At 33.0% G+C, this 22,016-nt stretch overlaps 1 protein-coding gene across 1 annotated transcript; it reads left to right on the top strand.

The window, feature by feature from the left end:
• Positions 1-8,468: 8,468 nt before the first annotated feature.
• On the top strand, positions 8,469-20,940 carry LOC126807852 (serine/threonine-protein kinase ULK4). Its single transcript, XM_050532690.2, has 11 exons — positions 8,469-9,057; positions 9,331-9,472; positions 10,322-10,463; positions 12,766-12,780; positions 14,081-14,186; positions 14,726-14,895; positions 16,025-16,132; positions 16,789-16,896; positions 17,148-17,222; positions 17,975-18,063; positions 18,977-20,940. Exons 1-11 carry the CDS (start codon positions 8,946-8,948, stop codon positions 19,041-19,043), a joined length of 1,134 nt encoding a protein of 377 aa, XP_050388647.1. The 5' UTR covers positions 8,469-8,945; the 3' UTR covers positions 19,044-20,940.
• Positions 20,941-22,016: the final 1,076 nt, after the last annotated feature.

Here is a 22,016-nt window from a genome sequence, read left to right as displayed (position 1 = left end):
GTTTGTGAGGTATGAGTTGTATTTTAATTTATAATTAGAGGAGAGTAGGATGTGATCAATGAGGTTTTTATTTTAAAGCTAAAACAAGGGATATTCTATAAGTAAATATGAATGAATAAGATTTCTGGAGGCACAGAGGGTGCTTATTTGAATATATATTTTGACCCATGACAAACATTCATTTTATGCTTTATTAGAGTTGAATATTGACAGTTTCACAATAATTTTATATTGCAATAATTTGATGTTTTTCTATTCATTATTCTCCAGAATTCATGTCAATTACTTCAGCCTATAACAATATAACATAGACACTAAATGTGATAATATAATTATTTCAGCCTATAACAATATGTGATAATATTATTATTTCAGCCTATAACAATATTAACGGAGATAATTCGAGAGAATGTTAAAAACAGTAAACTAAAACTAGGTTTATTACCAGCTGTGGGGGAGATGTTGTTTTTAATGGCTTCACAGGTTCGTTCTTTTATTTATATTCTCAAATATTGTCTTATTTGATACACAAACATCTTATTTAGGATAAAAAATTACTAATCAAGAGAGAGGTTGGAGCGGCGTTATTCCATTGAAGATAGAGTCCTGATGATTCAATGATGTAGGTAGGCCTGAATCACTAAGTATGGGGTGCCCATGCTCGACCCATGTGTTGCTTGAGAAAGTTTATCCAGTGTTTTTTAGTGTGGTTGCCCCGCAGTGGCGCTGAATATAGGGCCTGGTAAGGAAATGCGTGTAGTTATTTTGATGAGACAAAAAACCGAGGTCCACCTGTACACTTTACTTTGACAGTTGCAATTGAATATGGTGTAAATGGAAATGCCGCTGTCCATCCCAAATTCACCTCATAGCATAGTCCATAGCATATGTCTGTATACATTAGCCTCATTATTTGATGTCAATTAAAACATCTGGAATTTGATCTGCTTTCTGTCTTCAATGAAATCATTTAATATTAAAATGTAAATGAAGGAAATGTATTATCTTACAGATGGTATTATCTTACAGATGTATTATCTTACAGATTATCTTACAGATGTTATATATGAAAGATGTGATGTATTATTTGAAAGATGTATTATCTGAAAGATGTATTATATGAAAATACATCAGAAACATATCCAAAAATTGAACATTTTACGTAAATCAAATATTGAAACAGTATTCAGACATTTAAATCAGCATTGGCCTTAACTTCTAGTGCAAATAAAAAAGTGTAATTTGTACCCAATATAAATATGTACATACAGAGTATTAATGTCATGTAATTCCAATTGTTTGGCTGCTGAGTCACTCCATAACATACATTCAACTTTATTGCTTCATATTGTTATTTTTTGTAGGATGCTAGTAAAAGTGAGAATAATGAGAACTGGACAATACCATCTATGACCTATACAGTTATATCACGCTCTTGTAGAGAAGGGGTAGGTTTAATTGTTATATTCAAATTAATATATGTTTTAACTCTAGGCGCTACATATGTGTATAATTAGCTAATTAATCACTGATTGGGTTATAAAGTCAACCTGTTTACTGTATGGATGGCCGGATGTTTAGCACATGCGGGCTGTATCATAAGGTCTGTCATTGAGTCAACTGGTGTGGTTTTGATTTTCTCGCTTACCTGACAAGGTGTAGGGTAGCCTGTCCAACCTTGTGGGTTTTCCCCGGGTTCTCCGGTTTCCTCCCACAGCTCAAGACCCCTACGCGCATTCAAGTTATTGAAATAAAATTGAACCATGTTAGTCCCGAAATGACCCAGTAGTTATATATGTGTGTATTTATATTGCAGGAAGATCCAGTAGTTAATCATGTAGCAGCTAAAACAGTAGAAAATGTTGTTTCTGTTAAAGGTTCACATGCTCTGGTGAGTAGTCATTCACTCCAATTTAATTAACTTATTAATTTAATTAACATCAATATAATATGAAATACATTGGAAATATTCCTACAATAAATTTGATGTATTCCCTCAATAAACTGTTATACTTATTCCCTCAATAAATTATATATTATTTGATCCTATAATATATTTATATGATCCAATAATAAACTAAATATTTTCTATTTCAGAAATTTGTATCAAATGAAATGGGACAAGCTTTATGGTATTTATTTAAACATTCAACAATTGATGCTTTACGATGTACAGCTATGTCTGTAAGTTACTTTATTTCATTCTCTGAACATTCTCTCTCTTTTCACATTTTGTGTACAAAATTAAAAATGTACTATTTTGATATGTTCACCATTGTGTTACTGAGACTGACATTGTGCTACTAAGACATTGTTTTATTGACATCATTGTGTTACTGACATCATTGTGTTACTGACATATTTGTGTTACTGACATCATTGTGTTACTGACATATTTGTGTTACTGACATATTTGTGTTACAGACATCATTGTGTTACAGGCAGATTTGTGTTACTGACATCTTTGTGTTACTGACATTGTGTTATTGGCATTGTATTCTAACTAATAATATCTGATTTTTTTTTGGGTCACTCGGTTATAATCTGAAGAATGTTTAAGAAAAGTCAATAATACCTCTTTGATCACACATACAGTTAAATTTCTCAATAATCATGTATTAACCCTTCAGATATATCTGTATTAATAATAACTGTTTGTAATTTCAGGCATTATGTAGAATTATGTGGCACAATCCCCAGGTATTTCAGAGTGTCATAGATACCGTTGGCTTGACAACAGTTTTAACATCTTTAACTCTGGGTATATCAAGAGTCCAACAGGCTGTTATAACTATGTTTGGGGCTCTGATTGGTTCCGGTGTTCATATCAATCGCTTTCTACAAGATAAGGTAGGTGCAAAATTGAAATATCCTTGACTGTGAGTATGGAACATTCAGAATAGGCCTTTAACCAGTTATTAGCCCTGATGAATCAGCCCCAGTGTCCCATATATCATTGTTGAAAATTTCAAATCAAGCAGAATTACCTTCTCTTATCACCTGATCTCAATTTGTAAACATTGACTGTTGTTGTGGAATAAAAATGAATCCATCCAAAATCAAGACTCCAAGATCACCCATTCCTACTTGGCTCCCCAATCCTTCGAACATTACAAATAGGGCTTCAATGAGTTAGTACCCCCATATGTCGTTGCTGAAAATTACAAATCAAGGAAGTTTTTTTTCTATCTACTGATTACAACATGTTAGTCCCAAAATAACCTAGTTGTGTCGAATGAACATGAAGTTCCGTTTCTCTTTCTTTCTCTTTGATCTAGAATGAATTTTGAATAATATTAATGAAAAGAGTAATTTTTTTTTTTCAGGATTTTCTTCAGAAGATAATGCGTCTATTTGAGAGTCCATCAACAGTTATAAGAGCTAAAGCCTTCATAGTTTTACATGAATTAACTAAAGCTAGTTCTGATCTTCTACTAGCAGGTTGTAACGCTAGGTAATATCATCGTCTCTTTATTCAATTATCTCAATAACAAAAATAATCTCACCTGCAATATAAAGATTCTTGTTATATAAGATGGGGGGGGGGAGAATGGCCGAATGGTTGTATCATAAGGTCTGTCATTGAGTCAACTGGCGTGGGTTCGATTTCCTGCTTGTACGTGACAAGGAGTTGGGTTGCCTGTCCAACCTCATGGGTTTTCTCCAGGTCCTCCAGTAGTTTCTGCCCACTGCTAAAGATCTCTATGCGCAAGCGAATTATTGAAATGAAATTGAACCATAGTAAAAAGCTTCTGATCCTTTGACAATATCTAATTTTTCACTGTTTAATCTTTGCTAAATTATACTCAGATTGTATATTTAACATTTAATTAAAAGAAAAAAAATATAGAGAATAGGTATTCTCCCAGGGTGAATTAAATAGAGGCCCATCAAAGGATTTTGCCCAACATTTTTTAGGTGGTTGTGTCTTGTTTACTTTATATCTGAAGACGATGTTGACTGTTTCAAAATTTTCAATTTATCATATATTTTGAAAAACTGAACAGAAATGAACCATATTTGGACCGATATTTCTTTTAGAGATTCAACTTTCACAATATTGTAGTTTACATGGGATTTTAAATGCCTCAGATGACAATCACCGACTCTAAATGTTTGATAAGCATTGGAAATGTAGACTGTATTTACCGTGTATTGCTTTGTAACAGGTTAATGATGTATATATCGAACGTGACAGTGTATTATTATTGTTTTTGTAACAGGTTAGTGATGTATATCGAACGTGACAGTAGACGTCAGACACCACGAGAACCACGAACTGAAACACCAGAAACCGTGGCGTTTTTAAATCAGGCGCTTGATAGATTGATCAACAGTATCACAGATACATTACCTAATATTATCAGTAAGATCTAGTTTTAAGCTTGTATTTTAACATCAGTAAGATGTAGTTGTATTTTAACATCAGTAAGATGTAGTTGTATTTTAACATTAGTAAGATGTAGTTGTATTTTAACATCAGTAAGATGTAGTTGTATTTTAACATCAGTAAGATTTAGTTGTATTTTAACATTAGTAAGATTTAGTTTTACAGTTGTATTTTTGACGAAATCCTTGGAATATGTTGTAGGAAATTTAAAGAAAAGTGCCACTTTTGATAGTGACTTGAAAAGCCTTTTTTGTACACTCATTTTTTAAATGTATCACATTATGGTAGTTCATTGTCTGTCTGTGATCTTTTATTGGTGTTTTACAGTTTTTCGTGTATTGTCTTTAATCTTTGCACTGTTTCATAAATGTTTATGTATTTTATGGGCTTTCAAAGTTAGGTAGTCAATGTTTCTAGTGTTTTTAAATCCGAGGGCAATGTATTTTCTAAAAGCAAAAAGTGTAACAGTTTTATCATGGATAATGTTGCATAGTTGTTAACAAGATATTGTTTCATTCATTTTCTGCAATTTATGAACTTAGCTTCCACCCAACCCTGCCTCCTGTAGGCTTCATTTAACAATGTCCTAAGAATATTATGGGCATATTAGATGTTCTTCCATAGTGCTTTTCTTGTAATGAAGTTGTACCTATGTATTTTTTTTCTTGTAGAAGAGATATTGGGTGTACTTGATTCTGTATCTGGTAGAAAACATCCATCAGCTCAGCAGTCACGACAGTTGAAATGTAATTTACCTCTCTTACCTATTGGTCTACATCTTGTTACAAGCCAGGTAATGTACATTAATTATTTACATTTACTCATTATATTTATTGTTAATGTACGTGATTATTTTGGAGGAAATAATCTCCATTTTAAGCTGAAACTTTAGAACTATCAGACAACATAGATATACTATTTTTTTTCCATTTGGCCCCTTGAAAGTGGTGCAGGATGGAGGGCCTGACAAGGAAAAATTTTTTATGAAGGGTAGGCAAAAATGCTGTTGTCCTGGCAAAATGTCCACATAGCCTGGTGTATGCCCATCTTCATTAGCTTGGTTGGTGCAGAAAAGTAGGACTTTAAACACCATTTCTTTTCATTTCTTTTAACTTTAGACCCTGATGAACCCGGAATATATAATAACCCTGTACAGATGGTTTGACCATTTCAATAGACCCTACGTGTGTCAGTTCTTAAAAAATATCAAATTAATTGCACGGCAATAGTATATACGGTGTGATGAAGATTTCCATTGTAATAGCAGTGATGCGAAAGTGATGTGTTTACACTTGTTAGAACATAACAGGAGGGAAACAATTTGAAATATTAAAACAATATGATCTGTCTGATGTCAAGTTAATTTTCTGTTTGTTTACAAAGGCAGGGTTGTAGGGCACAAGCCAAACCATGGAAAGTAGCAAGAAAATGCACAAATTTACCAGAATCTAACTTGATGATTTCCAAACTCAGATTCGATATAGCATGGCACCATGTCAGTTTACGGCTTTGAAGCATTCTTCCTTCACGTCAGAAACAACGAATAGCCTTAAATGAGAGGTTATATTAGGGAACTTTTTGTCGATAATAGATTGATTGATCTCCTTCTTGTTTATTTTCACTCTTATTGATTTTTATTAACCCTTGTTTATTGTAGGTGTTTCGTAATCGTGTGGTAAATGAACAGTTTTTAAAGGATCTAGGTTCTCTCCTGTCACATGTCAACAATATAGAAAATAAAGAAACAAATATAGATGCTAGTTCAGGTATGGATGTTTTACTTTCGACTTTCTTTTTGGAAAATCAATTTGCACATAATATACATCAAGTTATGTTAGTTCAATCGAGCTTCATAGTAAAATGTTAGATTCACATGAGCACCAAGGATCTTAAGAGCATATTATAACTTGGGTTGAAACATTGCTTTTTGAAAATCTGTGTTAGATTTATTTTTGCTATGTCCAGCTATATCCCCTTCAACCTGTATTGTTCAAATTTTTATCAAATACTGTTATTTTTATTGTCAATAATTGCGAAATTATTCAAATTTATTGACAGTTTTCACTCCTTCCCTCTGCCTATCGACACTTACTTGTACCCATTCTACAGTATTAAATTCAGGAAATAGTTGGTAATTGGGTAAGAATCATGGTTTTGATCATATTTTGAGGAAGAGTAAATATTTGTGTCACAATCATCTCTATCACAAACGTAGTTCAAGAGTTGTTGCCCCTGGCTAATTGTTGATAAATGTAGATTACCTTGCTATAGAGTTAAGTTCTGGAAGAGTTAGTATTGGGTTAAAACTGTAATTATTAATTGTGGTCTGAGTCCACCTGCGTAAAAACAATATTAAATAGTTATTTCCCTTTATTTACTGTAAAAATGTCCGACAAGAAACATTCTGAAATATCAACACAGCTGTGGGGCATATGTTAGTTTACCTGGCAAGTTATGATTATTCAAGTTTTTGTGAATAAGATCTCTTGAGTTTCTAATTAGATATGAGTCTATGCACTTATTGCTTGGTGCATGAATTATATAAATACACATTGCACATTACTTGACACATTGCAAAACTTTTAGCATATATTGTTTATGATTTCAATTTCTTTTCTATTACTTTTTTTTTTGCAGAAAAAATGAAAGGTACTAAATGTTTCATTTTAACCTATCTCTCTCTCAATATATATATATACCTTATAAACCTATGCTTTATTAATATTAACAGTAGCATACATAAAACCAGTAATGTATTAGTTTTAAAGAGAAATCTAATTCAATTATCAAATTTGAAGATAATGTACTTGGTGCACTATGGTTGTCCAGTGAGTATGGTGGGGACTCACAAAACAAGGGGTCTTGGGTTCGATGTGATGGCAAATCTAAGCTCTATTTCAAAGTTCTCATTAAGTATTTTTGTGAGATGATTTATGTATGCATATGTACATTTTAATAGTTTGTGCCAAATGAACCGTGTTGACTCTCTTTATTTTTATTATTTTATATCAATAATATTTATCAGAGAGTTCCCCCTTTGCCAGTACCAGGGAAAGTGGGGAGGCCCCATCAAAGTCGTAGCCTCCTTGTTCTGGCCTGAATACAAATCTAGTTTATATGTCGTGTTATTCTAGATGTTATTGCTTGTAGTGTATAGAGTGATGTAGATAGTCTGTTTTATTTGCAATCTGATTAAAATACAGATCTATATTTCGTTTCATTTTTTTTTATACTCTGATGTCCTACACTACATGAAGATCTGGCCGATTGTAGTGAGAGGTCATACAAGCAGCTTTTGACCCTATGATATCAGACATTTGATTAACCAATCAGCATTGATGTTTCTAATGGGTTACCCACAGTTCACGCCAAAAGCTTGCCGTAACAGACTGTTTCATTGGCTAATCCCTCAGATCATCCAGAATGCGGGTTATATAACAACTCTTCCAGATCCTAGTGTTGTGAAGACAAGTAAAACGAAATTTTGAACTATAAAAAACAAAACGAAGTAGGATCTGTGTTTTAATCAGATTGTTTTATTTGCTGTGATGATGATAATATATATATATATCAATATTTATATTCTAGTATACTGTAACTGTTTCCGTTTGTTTCATGTCTTTAAGAACTATTTTGAATTGTAAATTGTTGAAATGTCTTATTGTAATTACATTAATATTATAACAAATTTGTAATCTGTTCCGTTAATCCTTTAGCAGTTAGAACTATTCCAGTTAGAGAAAACTAATCTTTTTTACATTGGAATCTATAGCTGATTTTCAAAACTGCCCAAACTATTGCTTACTACACAACCTCAAACTGCTCAAGTCACAGAACACTAGTCCATAAATGATTCACAGCTATTCACATGACTCAGGTGGTTTTAGGCACTAGAGGGAGTAGTAGCTTCAGGCAGTCAATGCTAATGAGTTAAAGATACATTAGTTAAGAGTTTAATCAAGAGTTGGCCATTCTTGCTATAATAATTCAAAAAACGATGATAAAGAAAGAAAATATTGAAAATTTCAGTCAAATTACTTGTCTTGTCTTGTAAATAAAGGTCTAATTAATTATTTTTATAACATCTGAAGCCTGAAGAAAGACTTGCAATAGGCAGATTCAGCTCTTAACTAATGTATCTTCAACTTATGATGATGTACATTTACCTTGTATGGGAAACTTATATCGATTTACCATCTTCATGAGCCCAGGTGGAGCAGAACAGTAGGACGTTAAACCCCATTTCAATTCATTTTTAAAGATTTAAAAGTACATGGTGTAGTCTAACCCTCCAGAATTATATAATACACTTAAATATACCACTGTTTCACCATGACAGGAATGTGTAGGGTTTGCTGATATAGCTTTTTCCTTTGGACTTGATGTGTAAAACAAGTCACTTTGATGTATCTTATGTAATAAGACTGAAAATATCACATTAGAATAACAAAGGATTGTGATTTGTTGTTAAAATATGCTGGGTAATAGTGTCATCTCATGATTTAATTATTTTATTACAGCTGCTATAGGTGCTACAGAATTTATTAATACAGTGATGTCTATATTAGAAGGTATATCCCAGCATCCATCAATCATTATACAATATCATCAGGTTGTCACGGAAACCATTCTTCCATCTTTAGCTACTCTTATTAAAAGTTCAAATGGTAAGTTTCAATTAATTTCTTTTTTTAGATTTGAATAATGCAATTCTAAAACATGTCAAAACTTAGTTGCTTTCGAAATTGGTCTCTCACAGATGAAGTCCTCTGACCATTCCTGTCCGTTCCTACTAAACTGCAATTTAAAAATACTACCTCTGTTCTAAAGCTATTTTGGAGTCCTTACTCAGATTTGATATTTATTATGTGGGTTTTAGCAGTTCGACTAAAAGTATGATTGTTTACAATATATTTAATGACAATTATATTATTTTGTAGTTGATACAAAAGTTTTATCTTTACGCCTTTTTACGGAGATATCATCAATATATTTAAGTCAAGATCAGTATAGTAATAATATCGAAAATAAAATCGACACACAACGACTTCATCAGATCATTACAGAAAATCTTCTAACACAGTAAGTAGAAACAGTGTTTACATTAATTAGGGGGACCTGTTTATTGAGTAAATCTTAGTCTCAGTAATTTGCTTATTTTATTAGTCTGGTTTGTCTTGAAGTTTGAGTTTGGGGGATGGATAGCTGTACGTGACAAGGAGTAGGGTCGCCTGTCCAACCTTGTGGATTTTCTCCGGGTCCTACAGTTTCCTTGCATTGCTAAAGACTTGGTTTGTGTCGAGTGGATGTTAAACCCCCCTCAAGTTACTTTATTTTGTATGAAGTTATGGGTGTTTGAAGTTTTGACAAAATGTAGGGTAGATTGTTTATTATTGTAGCAATGGGATTTGGCCACCGATTTAAAGTTAAACTCTTAAATGGCCATGGTGTTTTGTTAATCTACTTAAAATCGGGCCATAGCGAGTTTTGTTATAGACAGATTTAGCTCTTACATAATGCATCTTTAATAAAGTACATGTAGGTGTATCTACCTTCTGACGATTTTACTAATGGAGTAACACTTACACATTTACGACTTCTAAGATTTGGGGCTTGGAGGGTGGTTGTGTGGTCTTAAAGGTCATCCGAAAGGCTTCAAATTATTTTTTAAATAATGCAAGTAATTGAAATTTGGGTTCGTGTTAAGCTTATGGAAAGGATATGTTTACATAATTACTAGCATTATTTTAAAAATTTATGAAGCTTTTCCGGTGACCTTTAAGTATAAATAATGCATTTTTTCCAAAACTGTTGACTGCCTAAACTCTTAGGTTATCCCTGCTGCATTTTTGTTTAATTATTTCAGTAGTTATTTTTACAATAGAAGAAAGAAATTTATATTATGCTTCTGTTGATTTTTCTATTTTTCAGATTTGAGTCGATATTATTAGACATGGACCCACTTCCTAGTTATGCGTTAAAGTTAATTTTATCATTACTAGAACAGAATACAAGTTTTATAAAACAATTTGAAGATAAAGGTTTAATACCAGTTATATTTACAGTTCTACAGGTTAGTTCTACTAAAGACACAATATTTCCCATTGGCAGTATGTTAAAGATCCCCCAAAATTGAAAAAAAAGTAGGCTGTAGCATGACTGTTCAATCTAAATACAATCTGATTAAAACACAGATCCTATTTCGTTTCGTTTTTTATCATTCAAAATTTTGTTTTACTTGTCTTTACTACACTAGGATCTGGAAGAGTTGTTATATAAGCTGCCTTCTGGTTAATGTGAGGGATTAGCGAGTTTATGGCGTGTGGTGCATGGAACTGTGGGTAAACCTCTAGCAACGTCACTGCTGTTTGATTAATCAATGTCTGATGTCTTAGGGTCAAAAGCCGCTCGTATGACCTCTGACACGACCTTCCACTGCAACCAATCAGATCTTCATGTAGTGTATGCCATCAAAAGTATAAAAAAAAACCGAAACGATATATAGATCTGTATTTTAATCAGATTGATCAAAATAAAACCACATTTCATTTGACAATATTCCAGAGTAAAAGGCAATATAGACTTTCATATACACATTATAAAATTATAAGGATTATAGTCCAAAGATTTAATCAAATCAATTAATCTAAACTTGTCATTACTTTTTATTAAGTTCATATTACCATCATTTCACTCTAAGATCGATAGCTGACGTCTGAGTGATAATATATTTCTACTACCAACCATAGAGGGCAAAATGTTTTAATTGTCTAGATTATTATATATACTCTTCAAAAAAAGTAGGGGATATTGAAATGCAAATACCTATGCAGGTTGTGATATGATAAATAGTCATGAACACTTGACATGCTTTGATAGTATGTTCACAGATGAAGAACTTATCGCCCCAACAGAACCACTGAGCTGCACATGCGACACGCATCAAGGAAGGGTTGATGAAAAAATGCCGCGTGCTGGTTTAGCCTATCCATGTTTGCTTTCTTATCGGTTCTTGCATAAGATTTACTGTTTAGTGTATCTTTGCTTTATTGTGTTTACGCTTAATTTGATCGGGAGACGCATTCGTCGACGTCAACTTCATCCGACAACACTGCAAGAATTGGCCGTGGTACTGCAAGGGGAGTTGGTCAGATTGCCCTAAATCGTGATTGGACGGTTAATTAGGAGCATGCCACGACGAATTGCTGAATGTCTGAGGATTGGTGGAGCAATTACTCATTATTAAGACAAAATTCACAAACGTCCATTTTCACTTTTGACGGTGTATCTCTTTGCGAGTGAAATGGGGCTGTCAGATAAGCCGCCCATATGAACTGTTTATGTTGATGTGTAGGCAATTGGCCTGTTATTAACATACACTGGTTACCTCTAATAAAAACAGCAGTGCATTTCCGCAGTTTTGTATTGTTTCTAAATATCCCCTTCTTTTTTTTGAAGAGTATATATATATATATAATTAATATCTAAAGAATAATTTTATGTCAATATTTTAAAGGAAAATGATTATATAGGGGCTTTAACATAATTATTTAGGATATAGAACTATAAAAGCCAACCTGTAATAAACATTACAGTATTAAGGTCTTAACACAATAAAAGACAACCTGTAATATAACATTACAGTATTAAGGTTTTAACACAATAAAAGGCAACCTGTAATATAACATTACAGTATTAAGGTTTTAACACAATAAAAGGCAACCTGTAATATAACATTAAGGTATTGAGGTTTTATCACAATAAAAGACAACCTGTAATATAACATTAAGGTATTGAGGTTTTAACACAATAAAAGGCAACCTGTAATATAACATTACAGTATTAAGGTTTTAACACAATAAAAGGCAACCTGTAATATAACATTAAGGTATTGAGGTTTTATCACAATAAAAGACAACCTGTAATATAACATTAAGGTATTGAGGTTTTAACACAATAAAAGGCAACCTGTAATATAACATTAAGGTATTGAGGTTTTAAAACAATAAAAGGCAACCTGTAATGGAACATTGAAGTGTATTTATATTCCTATATATGTAATCTTGATGTCTAGAAAAGTTAACAATGTAAGCAGACATGACAAACTGTAAGACAATAATGTACATGTAACTAATATCTGATATTTTGAACTTTGTACCAGGCATATATTATAATTATCATTAAAAACATTATATAAAAGCCAAATCTGTGCCAGACAAAGCCGGACTATATTTTATTATGTTTTATGACCTGTTGCCTAAATGTTGGAACATCCTAAAAATATATAGTTACTTTTATTGTAACTGGCGCTAATAATGCCATATGAATTATACGAAAGTATATCTAGCTATTGAAGTTTTATTTATTATATTTAGGATAATATAGATGATGTAAGTAGGTCTAGATTACTGCATGAGTTGTTTGGAGGATAATATCTATATACTTATCATCAGATATATCATTAGTTCATAAAATATATTTTAAATTATTGACGTTTTTACGCTTAATTTAGACATGTGTGTTCTGTGTAAACCATATGTGTCCAACTGAGGCCTGGTGTATAGTGATGTCAGACTGTACATAATTTTCATTTGCATGTATTCAAAGGGAGACTATGTTATTCTTTAAATTGATCTGCTCTAGCAAAAAGTACAAAGTGGTTTCCCCTTGTTAGCGGTGCAGGATGGATGGTCTAGTTGCACGGATGGGACTAAAAACTGAGGTCCTACACATAGAATAAACCTTGACAGTTGGAATGCAATAAACCCCATTTCATTTCATTTTCATGCAAAGACATGAATGGACATATTGTAACAAAGAAAATAAACCATACCATGTTAGTTTTAAAATAGCCGAAGCAATGTGTTGATGATTATATAGGAGGTTAACCCCATTCATTTCTCATTGAATAATTTATAGATGAATTTAACTTAATACATGGGTTCAAACTAGTTACTAAAGTAACCCTATTGCTTTTCATATTTTCCTGTTAATAACCCATAATATTATTTTATACCATTCATAATGCAATACATAAATATATATAACCAATTATAGAATGTTTTACCTATACCCCTGAATGAATCAAGCATGTTGTGCATCATGGTTATCATGTGTTGTATGTTTATTTTTCATAGAAAATAAATACAATTAAATGTCTTATGAGAAATGAAAGTTTGTGAATGTCAATTGATGGAGAATCGCTTGATGTGAAAGTTCAACCACTAAAAAGTCTATCAGTCCAGCAATGGTTTAATTCTGTTTAGCATTTATATAGATATGATTAATTGATGATTGGTCAACTTTCGGCATCGTGTGAACATGCTATATAAACGGTTAATCACCAGTGTCACCTGTAATCTTCGCCGAGATCTTTTTAATTGACTTCTTTTAAATCCAATTGATGCCTACTTGGCAGGTTATCTACCGTTAATTAAATCTACCTTTAGTTGAATGTTACATAATCAATCCGAGTATATTTTAGTGTCGAAAATTTGTGCCAATGACACGCATAGACTTCAAGTATCGGTATTTATACTGTGAAATATGTCCCAGTCATTGTAACTAAGTTATTGCATCTATTAGTTTATACAACTAACTAAAATACACCATGAATTCATACATGAGGTCTGTCCAATAAAAGTCTCTTGAACTTAATTTAACCTGTAAATATTGTGCTTTAATTTTTAGGATCATCAGAATAATCCTTCCAGTACCACCATGCAAAGTATTGTTGGTATTATAAATTGTCTGGTCAGCAATAGACAGACGAATGTACAGGAATTATATGATCAAGGTAGGATTGGAAAGGATGATATTTTTAAAGAAGCATTATGTCAGAGTCGGATAAAGAGCTGGTCATTCTTGCTATAATAGTTCAATAATAAACAATGAGGAATGAATATTATTGAAAATTTTAGTCAAATTATTTTATTGTGAGTGAAGTCTTGATTGTCAGGTACCATTTCAATGATAATAAACAAAGTCTTGATTACCTAGTTTGTCGTTCAATTATTAAATGGCGATGGGACAAGCTCTATACAATTATTGATGACAATAACCAATGTATCAGAATTGCATCACTTCCGGCTTCATAGAGAGAAATGGGGTTTACTGTCCATTCGACACAAACTAGGTCATGTATGAATGGGGCATCAGATAGGCCTACTTGGTTAATTTCTTTTAGGCAGTGAAAAAATAAATAAATCGTAATAAGGATCTAATTTTGCTTCAGATGATACAAAAAACCTGAGGTCAGTGTACAGTTGAAACAAGATCTTGCCTTTATTTAAATAAGAAAGGTAATTTCTGTATAAAATATGTTATATTTTTCAGGTATGATAGATAATATAACGACGTTATTTTTCGAGGTATCTGGTGTATGTTTTGATGGAGAAGAAAGTGGACAAGATATTAAATCAGCTACTACCATGTTACAAGCTCTACTAGAAACTCTATATAATATACTTAAATATGTCTCGGATATTGTACGAAAAGCTTTACAGGTAGGTGGCACCAAAACTCTTCAGTCCTTCTATTGGTCAAGTCTGGCCTTCACTTGTCAGGTGTGATGAGGAAAGTCATTCGAATGGGATAAAAAATGTGAGGTTCACCTGTGTATATATTGGCGTGCATGTAAAATAACCCTTGACAGTTTGAAATGGAAGAATGCCACAGTCCGGGTAAAATTCTCCTACTTCCGAATACTTTAACACATGCGCTTTAAATCAGAAGGTCTGCCATTGAGTCAAGTGGCGTGATTCGTTTCCCTGCTTGTACATAACAAGGAGTAGGGTCACCTGTCCAACCTCATGGGTCTCTCTGATTCTCTGGTTTTCCTCCCACTGTTAAAAGACCCCTACAAGCATTATTGAAATAAAATTGTATCATATGTTAGTCCCAAAATGATCAAGTTTATGTCAAGTGGACATTAAACCCCATCTCTCTCACTCCGATTCTCTGGTTTCCTCCCACTGTTAAAAGACCCCTACAAGCATATATGCAGATATAGTTTGCCTTGATTTTGTCATAATTTGAGTTGTTATGACTCCCATTATAGTGTAATAAATGCTAATAAAAAGATACTGAAGTATTCAGTGTTCTATATAAGTACCAGTAGATATGAATTAGAGTAACGAAAGGTTACATTTTAAGGCAAATTTTAAAATTGTCCACAAGATATGAAGTAAAGAGACACAAGGGTTTTAAACACACATTATGCAAGAGCTAAATCTGTCTATTGCAGGTCTTTCTTTAGGCCTCAAATGTTTTCTAAATTATTAATTAGACATTAATTAACTTATCCATACCATAATCAACTCTCGATGCCATCTTATGCATCAGATTTTCATTGGATTTGAATCCGATCTGCTGCTCAACGCTCATTGATGATTAAATCCAAAAATGGATAATCGAGACTATGTTTTTTATGTACCGACTTTAGTAATGATGATCAAGGCTAGGTCTAAAATGCAATTTGCTATCTCGGTTCAGAGTGGAGCAATTTGACTGAAATTTTCAGCATATTCCCTTTACATTATCTAGTTTTTAACTATTATAGTGAAAACTGCCAGCGCTTTATCTAATCTTGCATAATGCCCCTTTAATAAAGTGCATGACTTGTTTATTTTTTAGTCTAAGAAAGGTGGAGCAGCTACAGCAGGTAAAGAAGCTGAATGGGCTGAACAACTACTGATGTATAATAAACCTCTAACAGATCTAACATCAGTTCTAACACAGTTGGTATGTATATTGACATTGTATATAATACTCAGACAGGTTGTACTCTTCATGTGACAAGGTCCTCAGTCTGTTACAGTTGTGGCTTCAACCCAATCATTGTACATATATATCTTGGATTTTTTTATACGCTCGCAATTATTACCACCTCTGTTTACAGCATTGTACATATGAAATAGCTCTTGATAGTTGTAAATTGATGAGGATCTGATATAACCACTGCTCTCTGGTATTGCAAAAGTGACTATAGTAAAAGAAAATCAACCATATGTTAGTCTTATATAAACTGAAGCATCGTGTTGATGAAATTCATCTCATCTGTTTGTATATTATAGCTATGTCATGATGGTAGTGATATATTTGTTTGTATATTACAGCTATGTTATGATGATAGTGATATATCTGTTTGTATATTATAGCTTTATGATATATCTGTTTGTAATATATTGTAGCTTTATGATATATCTGTTTGTATATTATGGCTATGTTATGATGATAGTGATATATCTGTTTGTATATTATAGCTTTATGATATATCTGTTTGTAATATATTGTAGCTTTATGATATATCTGTTTGTATATTATGGCTATGTTATGATGATAGTGATATATCTGTTTGTATATTACAGCTATATGATATATCTGTTTGTATATTACAGCTATGTTATGATGATAGTGATATATATGATATAACTGTTAAATCACTGTCGTTATTAGTTCAGCTATATGGTGGAGAAAATAAAGATTCTATGTCCACTGAAAACATGGTGAGTTCATATTACAGGTTTCCTGAATAGTCTCACATATATTTTAACAAATAAAACTTGCTAATTCTTTGTGAAAGACTCTCTGAATATTTCTTCATGATTTATCGTTTATTCGCATACTTAATCTCACTTTCTATGCTGTCCTTGTGTCATTTATCTTATATTAAGAATTAAACCGATTTCAAATAACAAAATCTCTAATAAGAATTAAATCGATATCAAATAACAAAATCTCTTTTATTAACCTACAGGAATTCTACAGTAATGCTCTAAAAAAGGCTGATGTGAAAAAACAGAAAATTCTACTCCGAGTCATCAAAAGATTGGTAAGAGATACAGATTATTATATTCTTGTTTTAATAGAACATCAGATAACACTGCTTGTGTATTTGAGAAGTTCACATAACTATTAAATTTTGTCGTGAAACACATTTGTGTACTGTGGTCAATTGTTCTAAATTTTGTAGATGGATATATTGCAAAATGTCCACTAAAAAAGGCCCATTTGATCCGAAAATGCGGTCAAAAGAATGAAATAAAAGTAAGGGTTTTAAGTTTAAGCAATATTATTGTATTTATTTATGTTAATACATTATTTCCAAAGTGATGGTTTATCACTTGGGGCTCACAGAAAGTTTCCCCATTATCCTGGTGGACTAATCTACCACTCTCCATGTAAATGTTTTCACCAAATGTTTTCCCAAAATTTTCCATTTTCCTTGTATGAAACGATGAATAATGTATCATATAACAGGTTGGAACAAATAGTAAACATGTTTGATATAATGTGCAATATATAATTTATTATACCAGGTTGGAACCGATAGTAAACATGTATGATATAATGTGTAATATATAATTTATTATACCAGGTTGGAATAGATAGTAAACATGTTTGATATAATATATAATTTATTATAACAGGTTGGAACAGATAGTAAACATGTTTGGTATAAAGTATAATATATAATTTATTATACCAGGTTGGATCAGATGGTAAACATGTTTGATATAATGTATATTTGAATATATCACGTTGGTAAACATGTATGATATAATGTATAATTTATTATACCAGGTTGGAACAGATAGTAAACATGCTGATAGTATGAAACAACATGGACAGATATTAGCTAATACTATAAAATCATTGGTACAAACAGCAAGGTGAGATTTATGCTTCTTCTAAGAAAATTCCAATGCAACAAATTGTGATAATATCGTGTGGATGGAGACAAGAATCTACCATTGAATCATAGGCCTGCACATTATTGAAGAGCTAAAGCGGTTAGAGTCAGAAACATCTAACCAGTCAGATATAGTTATGGCCTTTTGGCTGTTATGTTGAATAATCATTTTAGATTAATTCCACATGGTGTATGCTATTGGTGCATCCACAGTTTTTGTAAATGTTCAACAGGTCAGAGTTTTTGAGACTTTGTTTTCGAACTTGCTTGGATTATCTGATCTTCCCTAAGAAGAAATCCCATTTCATCCATTGCTTGTTAAGTCTATTTTTTTTTTGAGATTTTTTTTTTCAAACCTGCTTGAATTGTTTGACTAGTGGGGGGTAGGTGGCCAAGTAATCACACATATGCTTTAGTTACAGTGTGTTGTTGTGTCATGTGGGATAGTTTAGATCCCATGTTTGTATGTTGCCTACGTAATGTCGTGTGTTTTTCTTGGGGTCCTCTGATATCCTAACTCTGCTATATAAACCCCATACATGCAAGCAAATTATTGAAATAAGAATTACCCAATGTTAGTCCGAAAATAACCTAGTCTGGGCAGAGTGGACATTAATTCCATCTCTCTGTTGCCCCATCAATTTTATACAGTTAGTTTCCTTCACCCCAGAACCTTGAATGCGATTTGTGAGATTTTTTTCTATCAAAATTGCAAGCAATGTTCGGTTGTTGGCTAGTTGTAATTCAAAGTTGCCTCTCCATTTTATGCATATCTACTGGCCCTGACCCTAAAAAAGCTCAAAAACCAACTTTCAAAATGGCACTGGTGGACGCATATCAGTTACCTGACAATGCTTGATTTCTAAAACAAAAATTCTTTGTTATATTTTCAGTTCTCATGCTGATGTTGGTATGTCAAGTTTAGCTGCTGAAATCCTGAAAGTAACTGGCCATTTATAGTGCTTTAAAACATGGCCATTTCAATTGAAGATGTCCAGAAATTTGTTAACAAGAAAGGCTGCATTGTGACTATGATGTTGTTCAAATGAACATTGTGACTATGATGTTGTTCAAATGAACATTGTGACTATTGGGTTATTCAAATGAACATTGTGACTACAGGGTTATTCAAACAAACATTGTGACTATGGGGTTATTCAAATGAACATTGTGACTCTGGACTTATTCAAACCAACATCGTGGAATTCAATTCTCTCAGTCCCTTAACCACCAAAAATTAGGTCAACACCGTCCAACTAGACTGTTTTATCATATATCAGTTTTAAGATTAGCAAAAGTATATTTTTGGTATATTTGAGAACATGTATCATACATTAAAACTAACTAAAAACTGTAAATTCTGGTAAATTTCTTAATTTGCCATTATGATAAAAAGGAAATCTCTATTAAAATATTTGTTTTGTACTATATCAAGTGGATATTTATTACAGGTATTATTATTACAAATGATTCTCACAATCAATTGTTAATGAATGATTGACAAATTATTAATCAAAACATTTTTATCATAATCCTTGAGGGGAATTTGGTGATAGAGCAGATCAAAAACTCAAAAACCATTTATATGGAATATGACTGGTTTATTATATATATGTTTTTCCTTTTCCACTACAGGGGGTTGGATGGCTAAATGGTTAGCAGGTGGTTTTCATTCCCCACATGTACATGACAAGGAGTAGGGTTGCCTGTCCAACCTCGTGGTTTTCTCCGGGCCTCCGGTTTCCTCCCACTGCTAAAGACCCCTACATGTAAGCGAATTATTGAAATAAAATTGAACCATATGTTAGTCCCGAAATGACCTAGTTTGTGTCGAGTGGACGTTAAACCTACTACACGGGAACACTTGTCAAAACTTAGCGCTATAAGTCAGTGAATGTAGGTATTCCATATAGATGGTTGCTGTGTTTATAGTTTATCATGTTGTCCAAATCATATATTTGTTTGGTTGTTTGTATCTGAATGTTGTTTATGCATAAATGTTTTATAAGATAATAATTTCTGTTATATTTTTATTTTATTTTGATGTATTTATAATATTATTGTAAAGACTGCCGTCCATATTAATTTGTTAAAGTCACTTAAATTATGTTTTTGTTGTATTCCTGTATCACCATCAGAACTTTGCATGGTTATTGATTCTGTATTGAATTAATTTATATAATTATATAATTAGAGCATGTAAACACGGGTTTTAGGCAGGCTGTCAGCTGCTTATTATCAGAACACAATTTCTATGGGCTATAAACACTAGTTTTATTATAAGCACAATGTTCCAACAAGTATCCTCATATCGATAGTAAACTTAAGGTAAAAACAATTGTCTTCTTTTAATGTGTTTCTCAGTTACTAAATAAAACTTAAAGAGTATGACAGCTGTATAATGATTTATAGTAATTCTCTGATGAATATATGCAGTGCCGGATTTATCTAAAGAATTGGCTGGCTGAAGCATAGAGCCGCAAAAAAAATCCTCGACCCTGCTCAATTGTATTTAAAAGACACTTTCATCTAGAAGTGGCCCCCATAAGTGTGATAGCCTAGGTCCTCTCTTTATCTAAATCTGACACTGTAAACGGTCTCAAAAACCAGCTTTAATTGTACCCATCCTGCACTATCAACCTATTTTACTACTTTCATATTGATCATTTATTTTTTCCATCTAACATTTAAAAATTCGTCCTGGGATGTAAGTACTGAAAATGTAAATTTGTTTTATCAAAGAGAATAATCTGTATGTCAGATTAAATTTAGCATAATTACATTCTGCTTTCTCAAACATATTAATGAATTTGATCATATTGTCATTGTTCTATCATACATGTAATAAAATTTACAATAAAACATGTTATTAATGGATTGAGTGCTGGTGTTTGTAGAGAGAGTTCTTGACGGTAACCGCACATTAATAAATTCACTTGTGTTCAAGTTGGTTGGGATTAAATCGGCAAACAAATGACGAAGCGACTGTATCGGGTTTTGTAAATAGCATCGTTGTTTTCGTCTTCCGAGTTGCTGTCATCACCTCTTTCTTTCGATTCATTTATGCATAGCTTCGGTAAGACGATTACCTGCGAGCACATGACGAGCTATAAGTTAGGCGAAAAATCGCGGTGACGTCCCGTTGGTGGTGGCCAGTAAAACAATGTTAGGTACCGTCTGGGGTAATGATGACGGGTATATGCAAGATTATAGTATGCTATGAGGTACTTTTGGTGAACAGCAGCGCTATGGCCCAATGTTATTTAAATTAGGGTTCTTTTACGTGAAAGATAACGTGTACACAAGTCCTCAGGTCTGTCCGAATATAAGACACGGTTCCTTGCCAGGCCCTCCATCTTGCACCAGTGAAAACAGGAACCAACGCTGGAAAATCCTGAGGTACTTTCTTGGCCAATGGTAGGATCGAACCCAGGACACCGTGGATAGTGGGCCAACATGCCTCCTGATTTCTGTACCAACCAGGCGGATGGGTACTCTTTAGTGCCCTCTGGACTAAACATGCTAAACTATGGTGGCTGTTAGCGGCCATTCAAATGTCATCTAAATCGTCGCCTTATGAAGAAGGAGACAAGTCGACGAAATCAACACGACAAAATAACCCGACGATCGTCGCTTTTATTTCATCGACTTGTCGGGTCAATTATGTCGACTTCTCGCGTCCACTTATTCAAAACCCAACAAGTCGACAAAATACAATTATTTCGACTTGTCGTGCGGCAAATGCGGAAGCTCGAGTTTGACTTCCGAGGCGACAAGTTGCCGCACGACTAGTCGAAATAATTGTATTTTGTCGGGTTGTGAGTAAGTTGAAGGCGACAAGTCGACAGAATTGACCCAACAAGTCGACGAAATGAAGGAGACGATCGTCGTGTCAATTCGTCGACTTGTCGACTCAATTTGTCGATTTGTCGA

This window comes from Patella vulgata, chromosome 9, assembly GCF_932274485.2.
Source record: "Patella vulgata chromosome 9, xgPatVulg1.2, whole genome shotgun sequence".
NCBI lineage: Eukaryota > Metazoa > Mollusca > Gastropoda > Patellidae > Patella > Patella vulgata.
This window is presented reverse-complemented; position numbering and strand designations above follow the sequence as displayed.